The sequence below is a fragment of the Monodon monoceros genome, unplaced genomic scaffold (genome assembly GCF_005190385.1).
Source record: "Monodon monoceros isolate NGI ecotype Baffin Bay Population unplaced genomic scaffold, NGI_Narwhal_1 Super_Scaffold_1, whole genome shotgun sequence".
NCBI lineage: Eukaryota > Metazoa > Chordata > Mammalia > Artiodactyla > Monodontidae > Monodon > Monodon monoceros.
Window position 1 is genome coordinate 79,077,193 of NW_021703765.1, and position 21,817 is coordinate 79,099,009.

The window sequence follows — 21,817 nt, forward strand, 5'->3', positions numbered from 1 at the left end:
AGCTCAGGGATTGTTCTGGAAAAAGAAACCTTTATGTGCTCAGAAGGTTGGAAGAGGTCACAGAAAGTGACCTGGTCCACTCCTGTCCGAGGAAAATGATTTCATTAAGAGCAGTAACAAGATAAGAGTTTGGATTGCGCAGGTGTATCAATTTGACAGAACTCATTAAATAGTACACTTAAGATCTGTATGTTCCATGATCTGTAAATTTTACCCCCAAAGAAAAAAATGAAAACCACCAAGAGTGAGCTCTAGCTAATGACTGCACTCTGAAGTGTATGTAAGGAGGTACAATTCTTAACAACTTGGCTATATGATCGAAAATGTTCTCATCAAATGTTGGGTGGGGGAAGGAGATTATAAACTCCTTTACTTCCTCATGGGACTAGTTTCTTAAGCTTTCCTCAATAGGAGTACAGGGTCATGAAAAGGAATAATCCTCACATAATCAACCTGAACTTCAGAGTTTAAAATAGAAGCCCCTAAATGTCAGTTATATAAAAACAACAAAAGAACAACAACAGGAAGAAGACAAAACAGCACTCCCTAAATCAATGATGCCAAACGGGTTTTAACTTCCATTCCAATTCTATTCCTCCAACAACAGCTTCTAGGAACACTGTTGAGAAGAACATCAAAGCAGTACCAGGCTCAGGAAGAAAGAGTGCCGTTATTGATTAGTGATGCCTATCTGCAGTTTAGGAGAGGGTAGAGGTGGCACATTTGCTGTCCTTGCCCTAAATTCATCAACTACTGTATTTACAACCTCTAGAGCCTCTGCCAATCCTTCTGTTTCAACAGCTCATTTTGTCACACATATGACTATCATATATAGCTATGTATATCTGGAAAGGCATCTTTTTTCATATTCAGATCTAATGGTGGAAATAAAATGAAATAACTTTCTAAGTGAATAAGTTCCATCTCCCTGCAAGGAGAGATAACTATTAATCCAAGGGGGCAACCCACAACACCCAGGATACAGGACACCCCACCCTGTTACCTGGCCAAACACAAAGCAGTACAGCGTCACACCCATGGCCCAAACATCCAGCGCCTGCAAGACAAAGAGCTCCGTGTGAGGGGCCAAGGGGCAGTAAAGGGCGTCTAATGCTTTCACCTGTCCAGCATCCAATCCTTCAGCTTTTCTTTGGGGAACCACGTCTTCTTGACTGCTCAGTCCATGGGAGTTTGGGTGAGACTATTCCTGCTCCCCAAACCCCATGCCTCTGGGTGGGCACAGGACCCAGGCCTGGCCAATGAGAGCAACACTTCCCCCAGGCACAGTGATTAGTTCAAGGATGGGCACATGACCCACATTGGGCCAATCAGAGCCAATCCCAGGATTTTCACTGGAGCTCTTCATAAAAAAAAAAAAGCTCTTTCTAATTGAGGCTGGTAAACTGGTAGAAAGTAGTCTGGAGCTGCTGATGACCATCCACCCAGGGAGGAAACCAATTCAGGAAAACAGAGCTGAGGGGACTTCCCTGGTGGTCCAGTGGTTAAGACTCCACGCTTCCACTGCAGGGGGCACAGGTTCATCCCTGGCCGGGGAAGTAAGATCCCGTGTGCCACGTGGTGCAGACAAAATTTTTTTTAAAAAAAGGAAAACAGAGCTAAGAGATGGAGAGATGGATTCCTCTTTGAATCCCTGTATCTAGCCAAGCCTGAAAACAAACACACCCCGCTCCTCATTCACATGGTCCAATGGATTCACTGCTTAAGCCAGTGAGTTGGGTTTTTGTCACTTACAGCTGAAAGGACCATAACACAGGCAGAACTCCTCATTGCAGGCAGGGCCAAACCTACCTTCCCGGAGAAGATCTTCCGGGTCTCTGAGAGCGACTCAGGCGCCATGAAGGCGGGAGTGCCCACGGTGTTAGAGAGGAGGGCATCGCTGCCCTTAAACTCATTGCTCACGCCAAAGTCCGCAATCTTGACGTGCCCATCTTCTCCAACCAGCAGGTTGGAAGGTTTGATGTCCCGGTGGATGATCTTCTGGTAGTGTACTGGGGGCGGGATGGGAGAGAGGGGGGCAGGAAAACCACGTGAGGAGCTCCATGTGGCCCACACAGCTCAGAGACACAGGCAGGAACCTCTCCGTTCTCCCAGGGTCCAAGGCCCTTCCCAGCCTTCCCCTCTCAAACCTGCTGAACACCCACAGCTCTGAAAGATAAGGGGAGTGTCTCTAAGGAAGCTGTCCCATCCTCCAAAGTGAGGAGTGAAACACTGACTGCCAAGAGCAATTGGTAACTGCCTGCTACAGTCTAAGTCATGTGTGTGTGGAGAGTTTTTGTTGAGCTTGGCTCCCAGCTAGAAGCCTCAAGACGTGTGACAAACATCTTTTCATTTACTAATGCCACCACTCGACCTGAACACCAAACCAACAATGACTGGAGCAGGTCAATCTGAAGTGTGAAGCACAACAGGACTGAGGACTTGGCTAACTACTCCTGCCTGGATGTCGGCTCATGGGAGAGGACAGTCCCATGGCTTGGAAGACCCAACCGCACTTCTAGGGTGATGATGAAATGATGACATTGGTAATAGGAGCAGCAGCTGACTTTGCTGAATGCCCAGTCTGAGGCCTTGCCCTGTGTTAAGTGCTTCCCATTCACCCCATTTCAATCTCACAACAATCCTATGTAATAGGCAAAGGGTATGAGTCAACATGTTTAACAAGCAGAGGCAGAAAGGACACCCTGCCAGTCAGAACTACTGATGTCCTGGCGGATTGCCGACCTGGCGAGAGATATTTTATTCCCATTTTACAGATGAGGAACTAAGGTTCCAGGAGATTAAAAGGATCCCAGGGTTGTTGGGAATAAGGGAAGATGCAAGGCACTTAACAGTGCCTGGGACACATAGAAAGTGCTGGATAAACAGTCACTAACACTATTGCTCTTAATTTTTCTGTGTGGCAGGAAGAAGGGTTTCTGCTCACAGGGGGCATGGCCCCAGCAGGTCTCTCTGCAGCTCAGACAGTTCTTCTTCCCGCACACCTCCCTGTGCTCCGGGAGGAAAATAAGAAACCCTCCACCTTCCATCCACTACCTGGAAATACTAAGCACTCCCTGGGTGACAGTCCTCCCACAGGCCCCACTTACAATACTCGATGCCTTTGATCAGATCCTGGAAATAGAAACGGGCCTGGTCTTCAGAGAGCGGTTTGAGGGTGGGCACTTCCATCACAGGCCTGAAAAGTCGATACATGCATGAAAAGCAAACCAGACACGCTGGCCTTTGCCCTCTCTCACCACCTCACTCAGCTTTGCAGCTCAAGAAGCTTCAAGCATCACACCTGCTGGGAATGGGGACACTCACCCTTGGTTGACCAGTTCAAACACTGTAGGATAGAGAAGGGGGTGAATGGTTACACTGGAAATTTGGAAATCCATCTTCCTCCCCCTCCTCCCCAACTCCCAACCACCCCTAGAAACACCAAGAAGCACTGAAACTAACATTGGGGCTGGGGCGAGGAACAGTCCACTGAACCAAAACCATGGAAGGTTCCGCTTTTCTAAGTTCCCATGAGGAGGCTAGGAGTCAGAGATTTCTGGTATCCCTGGGACCCCAGCCTGGCTGTACTTCTAGTCCTCAAACAGCTGAGGACCCTCTACCAGAGAAAACAAAGCAGGAAGACCCGAGACAGGTGGGGGCGGCTCCTGGACTCCTTTCATCTTCCTCTCATACCTGGGGGGTGGGGGCGTCTCCCAGGGATCTAACTGATGCTAAACTATGTCCTCTCACTCACACCCAAGTCCTGAGCCACCTTATGCCACAGAACAGGTCTAAGGGGACACAACCCAAACATCAATTTACTTAGGCACAAAGAAGTAGCCCTAGGGGACTTCTGAACCCTAGCAAAGTTTCAATTCAAGAAACAGCAAGAAGAGGTTTCTATGACCCCTCTCACATTTTCCAAGCTGCCAGGCTACATCAAGAATTGTTGGATAGGACTTCCCTGGTGGTGCAGTGGTTAAGAATCCACCTGCCAATGCAGGGGACACGGGTTCGATCCCTGGTCCAGGAAGATCTCATATGCCACGGAGCAACTAAGCCTGTGTGCCACAACTACTGAGCCTGCGTGCTGCAACTACTGATGTCCGCGTGCCTAGAGCCCGTGCTCTGCAACAAGAGAAGCCACCACAATGAGAAGCCCGCGCACCACAACAAAGACCCAACGCAGCCAAAAATAAATAAATAAAAAGGAGAACATTGTTCCAACTCTTCAGCACTCTGTGGTCAGCTGGCCCTCAAACCCTTTCCTGTGATTCTCAATCCAAACCAAGACTTGGAGCTAGAGGTGGGGGATGGAGATCTCCCCACCACCTCAAAGGCCAACTCATCCTATTCCTCCTAAATGGGCCCTTCTTGACTCACAGTCATGTGCGACATACAAATGCCTCACTCCCTGACAGCTTCCTCCCAGCCCTGTGTATGTGGGGACCGCCCCCAAACCATCAAGTATTACATAAATCATATTCAGGGAATGCACAGTTTTTTTTTGCTGTTGGGGGGGTGGGTTATTTTTTGCATTTCTAAAAGTTGAGGTGAAATTTTCAGAACGTTAAACTATTTTAAAATGCATGATTCAGTGGCATTTAGTATTCCACTGCCTCCAGTGAAAGCATCGCCTCTACTTCCAGAACATTTTCAGCCCCTAAAAAGAAACTCTGTGCCTCCCCCTAGCCCCCTGGCAACCACTAATCCGCTTTCTGTTTCCATAGATTTGCCTATTCTGTACATTTCATATACGTGGACTCATACAATATGCAACCTTTGGTAACTGGCTTTTTCACTTAGCATGTTCTCAAGGTTCATCCATGTTGTAGCATGTATCAGTACTTTGTTCCTTTTTGTGGCTGTATAATATTCCATGGTGTGGATATGCCACATTTTGTTTATCCATTCATCAACTGATGGATATTTAGGTTATTTCCACATTTTGGCTATTATGAATAACGCTGCTATGAACTTACATGTTAAGTATTTGTGTGGCTATCTGTTTTCAATTCTTTGGGGTATATACTTAGGAGTGGCATTGCTGGGTCATGTGGTGTAGTTATTTTAATTTTGTTCTGCTTGTACAAATATAACTGGGAATATGAAGATGTACCTTAGGAAATGAAAAAAACAGCACAGTGGATTTCAAAATCCAGTGGAGAATGACTTTGGAATTGTCTGTTTTCTGGAAGCATCTACCCACATTGGAGCTTCTTATGGAAGAAGGGTTGTTTCAAAGGTTGTCCAAGGGCTGAGGTGGCCAAGGGGAAAGAGCCAGCTCCTCAGACAAAAAGAGGGCTTAAAGATTCTGACCTGAAAAGGAACTTAACTCCCCCAGGGCCCCACCCTGTTTTCACGTTCATCAACCAGTGTTGGCCAAACCGTAGTTAGGGGAAATCTGTTGTGGCTTCAGGCTGTGGTTAGAAGCAAAAGTAATGGCGCTGAAGGTAAGGCTTCCACCGACAGGAGCGCTGGTCCCCTCAGCTCTCTCTTTCCCACCTTGGTTATGTAAACTTAACTTTCAAGAGCTGCTTCATGAATTTCTGTGCTTCCTCCCAAGCACTATAACTCGGTTGGCATGAGGGAAGCTGGCCTGTTGAAACAGGTCTATTTTCAGTCACTTACAGTTTAACCACTCCTGGAGCCGAGCAGTGGTGCAAAGTTTTTAACCCCAAGAAATACCAGTCGTATTCTCTACCCTTTGAGGGTCAGGCCTGCAGTTGCAGAACCCTTGCTGATACCTGCAACCTGGCTTCACAGACTGCCCTGTCTGTCCTCACCACACACAGCTGTGGCTGGAAACTAAAAAATAACAGTGTCGGGATTTTTTTCAAAACCGCTGGAATCACATACCAAAATCGCATGGCTCCTTCCCAAACTGCCACCTCAAGAAGTGAAAAACTCTGTCCATGAAGGTGCCTGGTCCAAATGGCTTAGGAAACTCTTCTTTGAGGCTTGGGTCACGTTCTTTACACGCTCATTCAACTCCTCGGCTCAAAACCCTCAAGGGGCTCCCTTCTCGCTCAGAGTAAAAGGAAAAGTTTTACAATGGTGTGAAATGTCCTCTGCCATCTGGTCTCCACTGTCCTGCACAAATGTCACCTCAGTGAGGCATCTCGAGGAGCCACTCTGTTTCCCAATTCCCCAACCTGGAGCTCCCGACTCCCGTGACCCTGCTCAGGTTAGCTTCTTCCCATGATATTGTCACCTTGGAAGCCGATGCCTAATACTTAGGTCTGAGTGTGTCTGTCCATCCTCACCAGAGCAATGAAGTGCCCTGAGGGAGCGGGGGTGGGGTGGGGGGCTTGAGTTTCATTCCTTGAAGAGCCTAGAACAGGGCCTGACAAACTGTAATGTTTGTTGAAAAAACGACCCATCTCCTCAGAAACAGCCCAAAGCCATTCAGTGTCAGGTCTGGGGCCCCAAGCGAGCAAATTACGCTGGGGATGCCATTCTGGGCCAAAAATTATCTTTCACATTTTATGATTTCTTTTATATTTCCCCAAACTCCACTCATTTGCCTACCATTTTTATAATCTGGCCATATTTATATACCATGTAAACTATTGTTTATTTCACACTTTTCTTTAAACTGACTTAGTGTTAAAACTTTTAGCCTTATCCCGGGTAATAATATCCAGGAAATCATGAGTTTAGTGTGCTGGTTATAGTTTTTCCTATGCAATGATAAATTAAACCTAAAACATTTTTTAAATGTTGGTCCAAATACCACCTAAAATCATCTCATATACTTAAAGTGGTGTTGGTACCACATTTTGAGAAATTATGATTCTGTGATGTTCATATTTTTATTATACGAATGTTTCACAGTTTTTTAAAGTTATCATATCTGATGTTGTTCATGTGTACCTTCTAAAATGTTTCTAAAGGAAGGTTTTTAAAGTTCTAAAGTTGGAATATGGCCTGCACACTAGATGCTCTTAAGGAACTGGCATTAACTTTTCCAGGTGCAATAACGGTGGGATTATTGTGATCATGTAGGAGATGCAGGCCAAAATGTTTAGGGGCTGAAGTGTCAAGACGTCTGCTACTTTTACTCTTGGGTGATTCAGCAAAAAAAACACAGAGAGGGCTTCCCTGGTGGCGTAGTGGTTGAGAGTTTGCCTGCCAATGCAGGGGACACGGGTTTGAGCCCTGGTCTGGGAAGATCCCACGTGCCGCGGAGCAACTAGGCCCGTAAGCCACAACTACTGAGCCTGCGCGTCTGGAGCCTGTGCTCCACAACAAGAGAGGCCGCGACAGTGAGAGGCCCGCACACCGCGATGAAGAGTGGCCCCTGCTCGCCGCAACTAGAGAAAGCCCTCGCACAGAAACGAAGACCCAACACAGCAAAAATAAATAAATAAATAAATAAAATTTTAAAATATATACAGAGAAATGGATGGGTGGGTGGCTAGACTGATAAAGCAAATATGACAAAAATTACTAACTGTTGAATCTGGGCGGTAGGCATACAGGTACTCATTGTACTCTTCTTTCAACTTTAACATTTTTCATAATAAAAACCTGGGTTGGGGGGGTGATGAAAAATAAAATGTCCTAAGCAACGACATCATCCTTGGAATTGAACCATGGCAACTACTGTAGGGGAAATTGAGCTCTGAGCTCTAGTTCCAGACCAGACCCATTATTTATGATTAACCACTGCCTGTGCAGCAAAGGATCACCCTGTGCTCATCCCGGAGACAGGCTGGGCTTGGCCCTGCCCATACCACTCATCTCCTTAACACCCCTCCCGGCTGTCATATGTACCCGCGCGAAATGCATACGCTAATACGCTAGTCTGAACGCCTACCCAAGCCAGACAACAGCGGGACACATGACCTGTTGATCACGCCTTCCTGGGCCTGAGAGTCTGCTGTCCGGCTTTGAATTAGTCCTACACTTCCTTCCCTCATCAGTGCTTATGCTGGGAACTGAGAATTGCCCCATGTCCTCATCATTTTTTAAAAACGAGGTCTCTGAGGACATACCTGAGTGCTTCCATTTCAGTGTTCAGGGCCCAGACCCTTCAATGGCCCCTCAAGGCTCCAAATGCCCCATCATGGCCTCCCAGGCCCTCCATCTTCATCCCCACCCCCTCTCCCTGGTTTTCTCTGCTGCAGTCCCATTTTTCTCAAACACACTAAGCTCTCACCAGCCTTGGGGCCTTTGTACCTGCTGTTTCCTCTGCCTGGAATGCTCTTCCTCAGATGCAACAGGGCTGTGCCCTTGATATTCAGGTGCTAAATGGTCACCTCTTCTCTGCCGTGACCCCTCCATCTCTCTGTCACATCACCCTGTTTAATCTTTTTCAGAGTATCTATCTGAAGTTGATTATCTGCTTTATTTACAGTCTTCCCTCAGGATCCACGGGGAATTGGTTCCAGGAACCCCCGTGGATACCAAAATCCACGGATGCTCAAGTTCCTTATATGAAATGGTGTCGTATTTGCATATAACCTATGCACATCCTCCCCTATACTTTGAACCATCTCTAGATTACTTATAATATCTAATACAATATAAATGCTATGTAAATAGTTGCCAGTGCATTTTTACTTTTTGCAAATTCAAGTTTTACTTTCTGGAACATTCTGAAATTTTTTCTTTTTCATATTTTCGATCCACACTTGGTTGAATCTGCAGATGCAGAACCCGTGGACACGGAGGGCCGACTGTAGTTGTTGACTATCTGTCTTCCCTGACTAGAATACCAGCTTCATAAGAGCAAGGGCCTCATCTTTCGTACTCATCACTGCATCCTTCGTGCCTAGAATGGTGTCCAACACACAGTAGGTACTCAATAAATAACTGCAAATGGATGAATAGGACACCCAGATAAAGTCCCAACAAGAACTCCTTTCCACCTCCTGCTTTGAACCAGGGGTGCAGCCTTCTGTGTGGGGCCCAGTTGGAGCAGGAAAGGGTGGGAGATGCCAGGGGCAGGGGTTGCCTGAAGAGCACCCCTGGGCTTTGGCAGGAGCAGCTGCCTGAGCAAGGGTGGCAGAAAGTAAGGGCTCTCTTACCCATGTACAGATGGTCCTCATTGGGGTCATCCAGGACCTGTTGGCATAGCCACATGGAACAGGCCGGAGATGAAGAGCAGGAGAGAGGAAGAGGGAGAAAAGGTATGAGCAGGGAGGAAGCATCATCCACATGACTGCATTTGCCAATGGGAGGGCTGCGCTCTCCACCGTTTTTCCTAGTTAAGATGAAGGGCACAGGAAAAAACCCAGAGAGTGTGATCCAAATGGCCATCTGGAAAATAAGCGCATTCTAGCCCAATCCTCAAGGGTCCTAAATACCCAGAACGGAGGTTACGAAAAGGAGGGGGCAGATTCCTCCCCTGGAAAATGTCTCAGCTTGAATAAGAATCCCACCTGTCTCCTAGGAGACGACGGACTGGTCATCAGGGTGAAAATTCAAATCCTGTCCCCATTCCCCCTGCCCTGGCAGGAAATGATGTCTCCCTGCCTGGAACTGCCACAGCACTTTCTTTCTCTCTTTTACGGCCTTCCTGCTTTCATTTTATCACTATTTCTATCTTCCTCTCTCCAAAGGGCAGGCACCATGTTGTATCCACCTTGGTTGCCTCCTTGGTGCCCTCTAACAGGACTAGGCACCTAGTAGGCGCTCAGGAAATGTCTGATGAATGAATGAACAGGTAAGCTGGCAGAGTCTTGTTGGGTGGGGAGCCCACACACCACAGGGCACCAGGGAGAGGGGAGATCCTGCCAGGAGCCAGACACACGCGCTAACCAAGTGCCCGTGGGCTTCCTCTAAGATGGCCGACTCAAGCATCAGTGAGTTGAAATTGTGAAACTCGGTGTGACAGGTGGAGATAGCCTGCAGCCACCATCTCTCTTCTTTTGGAAAGAAACAAAGACAGACTCCTTGGCTAGACTGGTCCTCCCACCTCTTCCCATACCACACTCACCTTCCCTAGTCATCTAAGAGTCACAGGACAAGAGCCCTGAGAAAGGGATGCATCCTAGGCAGAGGCCTGGGACAGCCAACCTGGAACCCTAAGCTCTGCCCTTCGAGGAAAAGTCAGACCCAGGCACCTGCCTACCTAGAGTTCTGTTATTTTTCTTTGAAAAAATCACTTACGCTAATGTGTAGGATTATTGTTGTTTTTAAATGAATTAAAAATTTGTTTAGCTTCTCAGTTTTAAATTCTAATGTGATAAATATTAATAAACATAACCCCCATAAGCAAAAGTTTTCTGCCTTCTTCAATTATTTTAAGAGCATAAAAGGGTCTTGAGGCCACAAAGTGTGAGATCTAGAGCAGGGTTGGCAAAGTACAGCGTACAGGCCAATTCTGGCCCTCCCCTGTTTCTGAAAGTAAAGTGTTATCGAAACACAGCCAGGCCCATTTGTTTACATGCAAATGGCTGCTTTTGTGCTACAACTACACATATGTATAGCAGAAGGAGAACCAGCTCCAAAAAGAGAGAAACAGGCGAAGGGCAAGCCTCAGTATCCCTCTGAGCCTCAATTCCTTCGTCTATAAAATGGAAGTAATAGTCCGAGCGAGGGGTGAGGATTACACAAGATAACAGGGTGATGGAGCCTGGAGAAATAACTACCACTCAGCCCTGCAACAGGCTGTTTGATGTGATGTGGCTCTCCCTGGAAACCAGTGGTATGGCATTTTGATAATAACAGAGACAGGGCTGGACCATCACCATGCCTCCCTCTCTCCTCCGTGTCTCCCCACCTCACCTCCACCAGCTTCACCACGTTGGGGTGGTCCAGCTTCTTGAGGATGGCAATTTCCTGGTACACCTGCTCAATGGGGCCCCTGGGCTGGATGCAGCCCCTGGGGGCTGGCCGGGTCCCTCGGGGAGGCGGACGACCTGGAGGAGACATGAACCATCCCAGAGTCAAGGCAAAGAGACTTTCCTCTGCAGAGGGGGACTGTAGGCAGGACAAATGAAGTGGGGGGCTCTCAGAAGGGCTGGAATGGCTGATGTCACACAGGGGTCTTTATTTACTTATTTATTTATTTTGGCTGTGTTGGGTCTTCGATGCTGCACGCGGGCTTTCTCTAGTTGCAGCGAGCGGGAGCTACTCTTCTTTGCGGTGCACAGGCTTCTCACTGCAGTGGCTTCTCTTGTTGCAGGAGCATGGGCTCTAGGCGCACAGGCTTCAGCAGTTGCAGCACGTGGGCTCAGTAGTTGCGGCACGCAGGCCCTAGAGCACGTGGGCTTCAGTAGATGTGGTGCACTGGCTCAGTAGTTGTGGCTCACGGGCTCTAGAGCGCAGGCTCAGTAGTTGTGGGATCTTCCCGGAGCAGAGATCGAACCCGTGTCCCCTGCACTGGCAGGCAGATTCTTAATCACTGCACCACCAGGGAAGTCCCCCACCAGGGGCTTTAAACAGCCTTCTCTTCACCTGACTCCTCTGCTGCTGGAAACACTGGACACCCAGTCCCCTTGCCCAGCCTTCTGTTAATTCTCTCCTTCCTGTCCCACTCCCCAGGCCCCAGTGAGAATCAAGAGTTCACTGAGGTACAAGGAAAAGAAGTCTGAGGTCTAGTTCAGCAATCTCAATATTCCCCTCTCTGGAGCTCAGTTTTCCCACTCCATAAGATGGACAAAAACATTATCCTTCACCTCCATAATTCATGGAAGTAGGAGAGATATAAAGTCTGGCATAGGAAAAGAAGTAAGAGCTGATGAGAGAAAAAACAAAGGGCCTGCTTGGCCCTGCAGTGACTGATAGTTAGAAGGCCACAGTGATGGAAAGGTCCACAGTCAAAACACTTACACTGCATATTATATGTAAGTAAGGATCTAAGTGCAACTAACAGAACAGAATGTGGATGGGTCAGCCTTGGAAAAGTAAAAGCAGAGGTGCAGGTGTCAGAGTGGGATGTGAACAGAGGCAAGGCAAGTTCAAAGGAAAGATACTTGCTGCATCTGCTGTAACAAGGAAGAAAGTGACAAGGGCAGTAACAACAAAGGAGCTGAACATCGTGGTATCACCTCATTGCCTGGTTAGGGAAAGGGAGGAAAGGAGTGGTTTAAGTCATCCTCAGAGGAAGTCAGAAGTAAATGTCAAAAATTAATAAATCAAGACATAATGGCACAAGGATATTAACTGGCTCAGTTCAGATAAGCAGGATAAACCAGGGTCCTGGTGATAGGACAGGGTTTTGGGATTTATGTTTCTTCTTATCCACTTTCTCTTTTCAGCTCAAGCCAACATTTTGCTCAGCACTGCTGGCAGGGAGCTTATGCTGGAGCAGCATATGCTCACCTACACCTGATCACATGCAGTAACTACCAGCTCCTAAAAGAGCTAAAAGTGGGGGCTGCCTCTAGGGAGAGGGAGGAGTACAGCAAGAAACTGTTGATCTCCATTACACACCCTTTTGTTCTTTTGCATTTTTGTAGATATAATTGAAATACCTTATGGTATTTCAATTTTTTTAATTCATCATTTTAAAATATATAATTTAATGGTTTTTAGTACATTCACAAGGTTGTGAAACCATCACCACTAGGTCTTTTTTTTTTTTTAATTTTTGTCTGCATTGGGTCTTGCTGCACCAGGCTTTCTCTCTAGTTGCGGCGAGCAGGGGCTACCCTTCGTTGCAGTGCACGGGCTTCTCACTGCAGTGGCTTCTCTTGTGGAGCATGGGCTCTAGGCGCACGGGCTTCAGTAGTTGCAGCACGCAGGCTCAGTAGTTGTGGCACGCGGGCTCTAGGGTGCACGGGCTTCAGTAGTTGTGGCGAGCGGGCTCCATACTTGTGGCTCGTGGGCTCTAGAGCACAGGCTCAGTAGTTGTGGCACACGGGCTTTGTTGCTCTGTGGCATGTGGGATCTTCCCGGAGCAGGGATCGAACCCGTGTCTCCTGCATTGACAGGCGGATTCTTAACCACTGCGGCACCAGGGAAGTCCCTCACCACTAAGTCTTGAACATTTTCAACTCCCCCACAAAAAAACCCATACCTATTAGCAGTCAGTCCCCACTCCCTTTTAACCCTAGCCCCTGGAAATCACTAATCTGCTGTCTCTGTGGATTTACCTATTCCGGACATTTTGTGTAAGTGGAATCATACAATATGTGGCCTTTTTTGTCTGGCTTCTTTCATTTAGCATCATGTTTTCAAGGTCATCTGCATTGCAGCATGTATCAGAATTTCATTTCTTTTTATGGTTGAATAATATTCCATTGACTAGACAGACCACCTTTTGTTTATTCATTCATCCGTTGACAGACATTTAGGGTTGTTTCTACATTTTGGCTATTATGAATAGTGCTACTATGAGCCGTCACATACGAGCTTGTGTGAACATGTGTTTTCAATTCTCTTGGGTATATATGCCTAGGAGTAGAATTGCTGGGTCATATGGTCACAGCATGTTTAACTTTTTGAGGAACAGTCAAACTGTTTTCCTCTGAGGGATTCTTTTTACTTGATACCAATATTACTTCAATAAATATTTTTAAAAGAAAATGAATTTTAAAACGTCAGCAGGAGGCCCAACGCTGTCTTAGGGGAATCCACCCAGGACACCTCTGCAGGGGACACCATTCAGTGGGTCTTCTCTGTATTGCCCCAGCCCCTGCACCTAAGAACAAAGGCTCTGGCCCAACAAACTCACGTGGAAAGCCCGCCTGTCGGATCAGTTTCTTTTTGGACAGCACCTTCATTGCCTGTGGGAGGAAAGACCCCACATCCTGGTTAAAATGGGTAGGAGGGAGGAGGGAGAGTTCCTTCCACTCCTAGGCCTGCCCAAGCTGTCAGTGACCCAGCAGCCGCAGGACAATGTAGTGAGCACCTTGTCACTGGAATGGGTCAACTCCACAGGTTGTGTGGAAGCTGGAGTCCTGGGGTCCCTCCAGGCCGGAGGGTACTTCCAAGGTTCCAGGTCAGCTCTCCCAGCTGGGAGGCCACAAACCTTGGGATTCGCTACCACTGAATCAAGACACAAGTGAGCTGGAGTGATGGGCAAGGAACATTTTACACATGGGGAAACTGAGTTTCAGCATTTATGTCACTTGTCCAAGGACACATAATTGGCACATGGGAGAGCAAGGATTTGAACCCACATTGGACTGATTTCAAAGTCTCAGCCACATGGCAGTTTGTCTCACTACCACCCAGTTCTTAGTGCTATGGAGGATGTAGAAAGGGTAGCCCAGAGTAAGGATATGAGACATTTGCTGAATTTATTCACTCAATCTTCCTGAGCCAATCACTTCACCTCCCCATTTCCCCACTTCCTTCCTAATGCACAGAATAAACATGACCTAAGCATAAAATGAGTCAACAGCTAAGAAAACCTTCCAGGAAGGCAAGTGCTAGAAAGGAGCCTTTTTCTTTGGACAAGGATGGGGGCAGGGAGGGGGATGTGGATACTCACGTAGTAGGTATTGTCATTTTCATTGTAGGCCAGCTTGACCACGCCATAGGAGCCCTGGATAAAGGGAGATGCCTGTGACATACTACCCAGAAGTTATGATCTGCAAAATGAGGACCTTAATACAGAGCTTGCAAACTGGCAGCCCATTGGCAAAATCCAACCTGTATGTTGTTGGATCTGCAGTTTTTAGAAAGTTTGAATTGGTGGCCAACATTTTAAAACAGGTCAGATATAAAAATCCAGATTCTGATATGGATATGGAGCCATAATCATTTCCATATGTTAACAGTTTGCCACAGTCCTCACCACTCCCTACTGTCTTATACCTAGCATGTTTTCCTCATTTATATTATTCACTTGCTCTCTACTGGCATTTGAGTTTTTGACCCTTGCAATGATACTGCCCATTGGCTGATATAAAAGCAAAAACAGATGTGAGAGTACCTTAAGGAGAAAAAAAGCCAACACCAATGTTAGTGATATGGAATTTCCCTAGAAGCTTTGTGAGCTTTTGTAGAAACACAGCACGTTGTAAAACAAAACAAAATAAAACAAAACAGATGGACCATAAATGACAAAACTCTCCCCCTCCCAGCCTCATCTCCAAGGACTCCTCTCCCACTCCCAAATCTAGTGGGGTTCCCTCCACAGTATCTGAGACATCCTTGGTAGATATGGAAAACCAGCCTGGCTCCTGGGATATTTACCTTTCCAATTTCGTCCTTCAGTGTGTACTGATTCAGCTGTACACAGTCCTGGAAAATAAGTAGAAACACATAGAATATGAATTGTAAGTCTGCAGCTAGATACATTTTTCACAAACTTAACAAACACCTTAACCAGGACCCAAATCAAGAAAGGGAACATTCCCAGCTCCCCAGAAGCATCTCCCATATACTGGCCCCTGTCCAGGGTGACCACTATCCTGCCTTCTACCAGCACAGTTGTTGTTGGTTTTTTGTGTTTTTTTTGGCTGTGCCACGCAGCATGTAGGAGATTAGTTCCCAGACCAGGGATTGAACCCATGCCCCCTGCAGTGGAAGCTTGGAGTCTTAACCACTGGATCACCAGGGAAGTCCCTACCAGCATAGCTTTTGTACATTGTAAGATCGTAATGATATAGTATGTACTCTTTTAATGCCCATTTTAAAGGTTCTTCCCACTTTTAAAAACTTCATTTATTTACTTTTTAAAAGTTAATTTAAAATTAAACAATAATCCATGACTGTGTTATCCTGTAAAAAAATGTAAAGTGATACAAGAGGAGAAAATCTGAGTGTCCTTAGCGCAAACAAAAGTTTCTTAACAGTTTCTCAAAAGTTCCTTTTTGTATTAAAAAAGTGCAAAATATAAAAGGAAACAAATGATAAATTGGATTTCAATCAAAATTAAAACTTTTGCTCTTTGAAACACTACTGAGAAAAAAAAGGTAAGACACGGACTGAGAGAAACTATTTGTAACACTTACAGTGGACAAAAGACTGGTATCCAGAACATATAAAGAACTCTGGGCTTCGCTGGTGGCGTGGTGGTTAAGAATCCGCCTGCCAGTGCAGGGGACATGGGTTCGAACCCTGGTCGGGGAAGATCCCACATGCCGCGGAGCAACTAAGCCCATGTGCCACAACTACTGAGCCTGCACTCTAGAGCCCACAAGACACAACTACTGAGCCTGCGCACCTAGAGCCCGTGCTTCGCAACAAGAGAAGCCACCGCAATGAGAAGCCTGCGCACCGCAACAAAGAGTAGCCCCCCTTCGCCGCAACTAGAGAAAAGCCCAAGCGTAGCAATGAAGACCCAACGTAACCAAAACAAAGAAAAAAACTTTAAAAAATAAATAAAGAACTCCTACAACTCATTAATAAAAAGACAACCCAATTAAAAATGGGCTAAAGATTTGATAAGCTATTTCTCCAAAGAAGGTACACAAATGATCAATAAGCACATGAAAAGATGCTCAACATCATTGCTCATCAGGGAAATGCAAATTAAAGCCACACCCACTAAACTGGCTAAAATCAAAAAGACAGACCAAACCAAGTATTGTCAGAATGTAGGGCAAGTGAAACTTTCATACGCTACTAGTGGGAATGTAAAATGGTGCAGCCTCTTTGGGAAACAGTTTGGCAGTGTCTTAACAAGCACTTCCCATATGACCCAGCCATTCTACACCTAGGTGTTCACTCAAAAGAAATGAAAACTTGTGTCCATGCAAAGACTTGTATACAAATGTTCACAACAGCTTTATTAGTAATAGTCAACAACTGGAAACAATCCAAATGTCCATCAATAGGTAAATGGATAAACAAACTATGGTATATAGCTGTACAGTGGAATACTATTTAGCAATAAAAAGGAATGAACTACTAATATGTGCAAAAATATGGATAAATCACAAAATCATTATGCTATGAAAGAAGCTAAGCTAAAAAAAGTACATACTAAATGATTCCACTTATATAAAATTCCAGAACTTGTAAGCTAATCTATAATGAAAAGAGGCAGGTCAGCAGCTGCCTGGGAGAGGGGAGGTGGGGGAGGGATGCGCTGTTGGGTGTGCTGGAAATGTCTGCGATCTTGATGGGGGTGATGGTTTTATGGATGTATACATACATCACAACTGATCGTATTGCACATCTGAAATATGTGCAGTTTATTTCACTTCAATTACACCTCAGTATAGTTAGGCTGAACATGTTAAGTGATACAAGAAGTAAAACTGGGAAAAGAAACACGATAGAAAGCAAAACTTCAAGTGTTACAGAGAAGCCCAAGATTTCCCTTGAAACCCCTCCCATGCCCCAATTCTATCCCTCTCCCCGAACCTTGATATCAGTTTGGTGTATAAACTTCTAGGCCTTTTTCTATGTAAATGCACACATACATGCATCTGTAGAAAATACAGAGTACTGTTTTGGGATGGGGTTGGGGAGGCATAGACGGTGTCACACTAAATCAGTTCTCAACTTCCTTTGACTGGAGTTAGTTCCACGTCAGACCTGCATCTTTGACTTGCTGTGTAACGGGCCCACAGAGCTCTCACCTCACTGGTGGACTTTTTAGTTTGTTTTGTGTTTCTCTCCAGTATTGTTTTCATTCCCCTGAGTCTTGAAGGGATGTGACAGGCAGAGGTGGGGCCCTGCAGAGCTGTCCTAAGGGGTCTCATTGCCTCATAATCTAGCCCCGACATGCTGCTGAGTTCATCTTCCAAGAATCCACTCTGACCACATCAGCCCCAGCTCGCTGCTGCTTCCAGAGTCAAGTCCTGACTTCACAGCCTGACCTTCAAACCCTCTAAAGCTCTGACCTTGGCAGAGTTGTCTAGTTGCCCACCAAACACCAGTCTCTCCTTTCTTCCTTATAAGTGGAACTCTGTGTGGCAACATTCTAGGCTAGAAAACTTCATTTCCCAGCTTCTCTTACAGCTAAGGTGGCCATGTGTTCTGGCTAGTGGGAGATAAGCAGAAGTTGCTGGGTAGAGCTTCCAGGAAAGAGGACTGACTTAGGAGGCAGACATCTTTTGCCTTTCTTCCCTGCTCCTTCTTCCTGCCTGGAATGGAGCTGTGAAGGCTAGAGCCACAGCAGCCATCTTGAGATCATGAGGTTTTAAGGGCAAAAGCAACAACACAACTACCACACCAATCCCCAATGCCTAGCTCTAGATTTATTTTACATGGTTAAAAAAAAAACCCTACTGTGTTAAAGCCACTGTTGTTGGGAGATATCTGTTTCTCTAAGCTGACTCATTTCTAACAGATACAAACTCGAACTCGCTCTCCAGCCCTGTTTCCACAGTGCCCCCCATTTGGGGCCCCACACTCCAGTTAACTGAATCCCTGACCTATCCTGAATTCTATGGAAAGGAATACGTTGGTATACATAGCTGGTACTTAGTTGGGTTATGATAATCATACTTTTAAAACTAAAATATTAGAGGAATGAGACTACCTCTGTCACCTAGGTGGCCTGTGGCTAGTTAATAAACTAGGAGATGAAACAACAATAACAATTTTTTTAAAATGGGCTCACGCCTTCTACCTCGGGGCCCTTGCTCATGCCATGCTCACCCACTGCAGTGAACTCTCAGTGTGTAGTTAAATATCAGCCCCTTTAGAAAGCCATTCCTGATTTCCAGGCATCCCCCAATAAAATGTATTCCTTCCTTCAACAAATATTTTTGAGCGACTATGCGCCAGGCAGCGTGCTCAGTGCTGGGGACCCTGTGGTGGACAGGACTGTTCCTAACATCCTAGCTGAGGCGGGGGCAGTGGCGGGGAACAGGCAATAAACAACTTAACAAACACACAGATAATCAGATGGTGACAAGTGCTGTGAAGGAAAGTCAACAGAGCAACAGGACAGACAGGGACGGAAGGCTGCTTAGAGGGGGTGGAATGAGAGGCCTTTCAGAGGAGGTGATATTTGAGTTGAGACTTGGAAGCCAGATGGAGATGTCCTTGCAAAGATGGTGGGGGGGCGGTGTGGTTCCAAGCAGAGGGAACAGCAAGGGTAAAGGCCTAACGGAGGGAATGAGGAAGACAAAGAAGTGGGTAAGGTCGGAGCTCTGTGAGTTGGCAGCACAAAGGTAGGAGATGGGGCAGGAGGTGGGGCGGGGGCGGGTCAGGCCCTGTGAACCCTGCTGGGCATCTGAGTCCCAACCCACCTCCTAGAAGTTTATGGTAAAGATCAAGTGAGAAGTTCAGGTGCAGTGCTGAGGACAGTGCCTGGGAAGGCAAACACTCAGCAACTGGGGCCGTGCTGTTTGTCAGGGTGCGAGGCCTCTCACTGACCCACCATCCCCATTTCAGAGTCCCCAGCACAACTTCCAACTGCCACCGCGTGCACCTCTGTGTGAGTGGCTCTGTCTGTCCCCGAGATACTCTGCCCACACTCAGGGACTGCCAGCAGTTGGTGTAACAGGCCCGCCCTGTTACACCAGGTGGAATAACTCTGGGGCTCGTGTCCTACGCTGTCTCCCAGGGCTGCCCAGAGGTGGAGGCCCAGATGCCCACAGTGGTAACTGGCTCCAACATGCACCCTTTATTGACGTCTCCCTGGGTTTCCTGGGGTCACCTCCCCAATCAACTGGTTGCGCTGGAATCCTTCTGGGGGAGCCCAACCTAACGCGGAGACATTCCGGGCGCGGGGCAGGGCACCAGGGGCCGCCGCTCACATACCTGCAACCCGGTGATGGAGACGTGGTGCGACTCCACCGTGGGCCTCCGGGGCAGCCGCGGCGAGGACTGCGGAGAGCCCACGGGCGAGTGGGGCAGGGCCGGGTAGACGCAGCGCCCATTCGCATCCAGCAGGGACCGCTCCTGCAGAGAGAGCTTGCGACTGGAGAGGTGGGGCCGGGCCTGGGACCCGGAGACGTTGAGGGGGACCTCTCCGCCAGGGGCCTCCAGGGGCCGGTCCCGGGCCAGGCCGCTGTCCACAGCGCAGGCCGGCTCGCACTCAGTGACCACGATGAAGGACTCCATGCCCAGATGGATGCTCAGGGACGAGAGGCCCCGCAGGGCTTCACAGGGTTTCTGGCCTTCGCTGCTATTACTGTTGCCGCTTCCGCCCCCCAGCTCATCCTGGGGGGCGGCCCGGTCGCTACTGGGCTGGCTAGAGACGCATGATGACATGGTGCATGTGCCGACCTCATGCGACACGCACGTGCCCGGGCACTCCCATCCGGCAACGGCGCCACCTGCAGAGAGAGGAAGGGTCACCTGCCCCCATCCTGTGCGGCAGGGGCAGGGAAGGGGGTCTCTCCTGCTGGGCCAGACTGGTGCCTCATTCCTGCTTTGAGTCGCCGTCCTTGAAAAAAATACCTTGCAAAACACAGTGTGATCTGAAATCTTTCGCGTCTATATAGAAGAGCTTACTCCACATTTCCTCACTGTATCCATTTTTTTTAATTGATGTATAGTTGATTTACAACTCTGTGTTAGTTTCTGTTGTATAGCAAAGTGATTCAGTTATACATACGTATACATTCTGTTTTATATTCTTTTCCATTATGATTTATCACAGGATATTGAATATAGTTCCCTGTGCTATACAGTAGGACCCTGTTGTTTCACATTTCCTCATCTTAAAAGCCCCTTGTCACACAAACAAGAATCCCAAATTCAATTCCTGTAGAAACCAAGTATGAGAAAACCCCAAAATAGAGCACCCATGCCTCCTACAAAGGTGGCAGCTACTTCCAGCTCAAGCCAATTGTTGTTAAACAGGGACTGGGGCCTAGAATTGTCTGGTTCTCTCTCCAACCCCTCTTTTTTTTTTTTTTTTTAAAGAGAAGCTCTAAAGCCAGGATGGTAAGTGAGATCTCGTGATTTTTTTTTTTAAATTAGCAATTATTTTAAATATTTTTAAATGCTGGGCAGGCCAAATGAAACACTTCCACACGGTGACCTCTAGGCTGCATCACTTCACAATAGCAATGATTCAGACAGCTCTTTACAGTTTATAAAATATCTTCCACACCTCAGGATAATTTCACAAGCACCCTAGCTTGTTGGTTTGCCATTATACCCTCATTTTGTAAATGGGAAAACTGAGGTTCAAGCGAGGGAGAGGGATTTGTCCAGGTCTCCTGATGCAAAGACCATGAGCACAGGAGTTCAGTCCCCTGGCCTGGCGTGGCCAATGATTCTCAACTGAGGAGTGGGGGTCAGGGGTCACACCAGCAGAGAGTGTGTGAGCCAGGGAAGTTTGCGTCGTCTGAGGAGCTAGGCTCAACGTATCTATTATCTAATGTTTCCCTAGTTCAGCCCCCAGCTAGTACTTGCAAGATGTAAGGCAAATATGAGATTAAAAAAAGTTAACATCAAATAGCTTGGCGGTTCCTCAACAAATTAAACAGAGAATTACCATATGACTGAGCAATTCCGTTCCTATGTATACACAACAGCCAAAAGGGAAAAAACAACCTACATGTCCACGGACAGATGAATGGATAAGCAAAATGTGGTCTGTCCATACCATGGAATATGACTAGAAAGGAATGAAGAACCGACACAGGCTACAAACTGCATGAACCTCAAAAACATGATGCTAAGTGAAAGATGCCAGACACAAAAGGGCACATGTGTATAATCCTATTTATATGAAATTTTTTTTTTTGGCCATGTCACGTGGCTTGCAGGATCTTAGTTCCCCAACAAGGGATCGAACCCGTGCCCCCTGCAGTGGAAGCGCAGAGTCCTAACCACTGGACAGCCAGGGAATTTCCCTGTATGATATTTTTTAAACAGGCAAATGCATACAGACAGAAAGTAGATTAGTGGTTGCCTAGGGCTGGGGAGGTGTCGGGGGAAAAGGGGAGTGACTGTCAATAGGTATGGGGTCTCCTTTTGGAGTGATGAAAATATTCTGGAACTAGATAGAGATGGTGGTTGCACAACACTGTGAACGGACTAAATGCCACTGATT

General features: G+C 47.0%; 1 protein-coding gene across 6 annotated transcripts in view; it reads right to left on the minus strand.

Moving 5' to 3' along the window:
* Nucleotides 1-21,817, minus strand: part of CAMKK2 (calcium/calmodulin dependent protein kinase kinase 2) — a 58,342-nt gene that overhangs the window by 22,130 nt on the left and 14,395 nt on the right. For all 6 annotated transcript variants that reach the window (XM_029216334.1, XM_029216375.1, XM_029216349.1 and 3 more), the window contains exons 2-11: nt 19,570-20,087; nt 15,100-15,147; nt 14,393-14,446; nt 13,631-13,682; nt 10,738-10,871; nt 9,036-9,072; nt 3,325-3,346; nt 3,108-3,196; nt 1,810-2,009; nt 1,004-1,057 (exon numbers count right to left, since the gene is read on the minus strand). In XM_029216334.1, the coding sequence (XP_029072167.1) occupies nt 1,004-1,057; nt 1,810-2,009; nt 3,108-3,196; nt 3,325-3,346; nt 9,036-9,072; nt 10,738-10,871; nt 13,631-13,682; nt 14,393-14,446; nt 15,100-15,147; nt 19,570-20,087 (1,208 nt within the window). The remainder of the gene's footprint in view (nt 1-1,003; nt 1,058-1,809; nt 2,010-3,107; nt 3,197-3,324; nt 3,347-9,035; nt 9,073-10,737; nt 10,872-13,630; nt 13,683-14,392; nt 14,447-15,099; nt 15,148-19,569; nt 20,088-21,817) is intronic.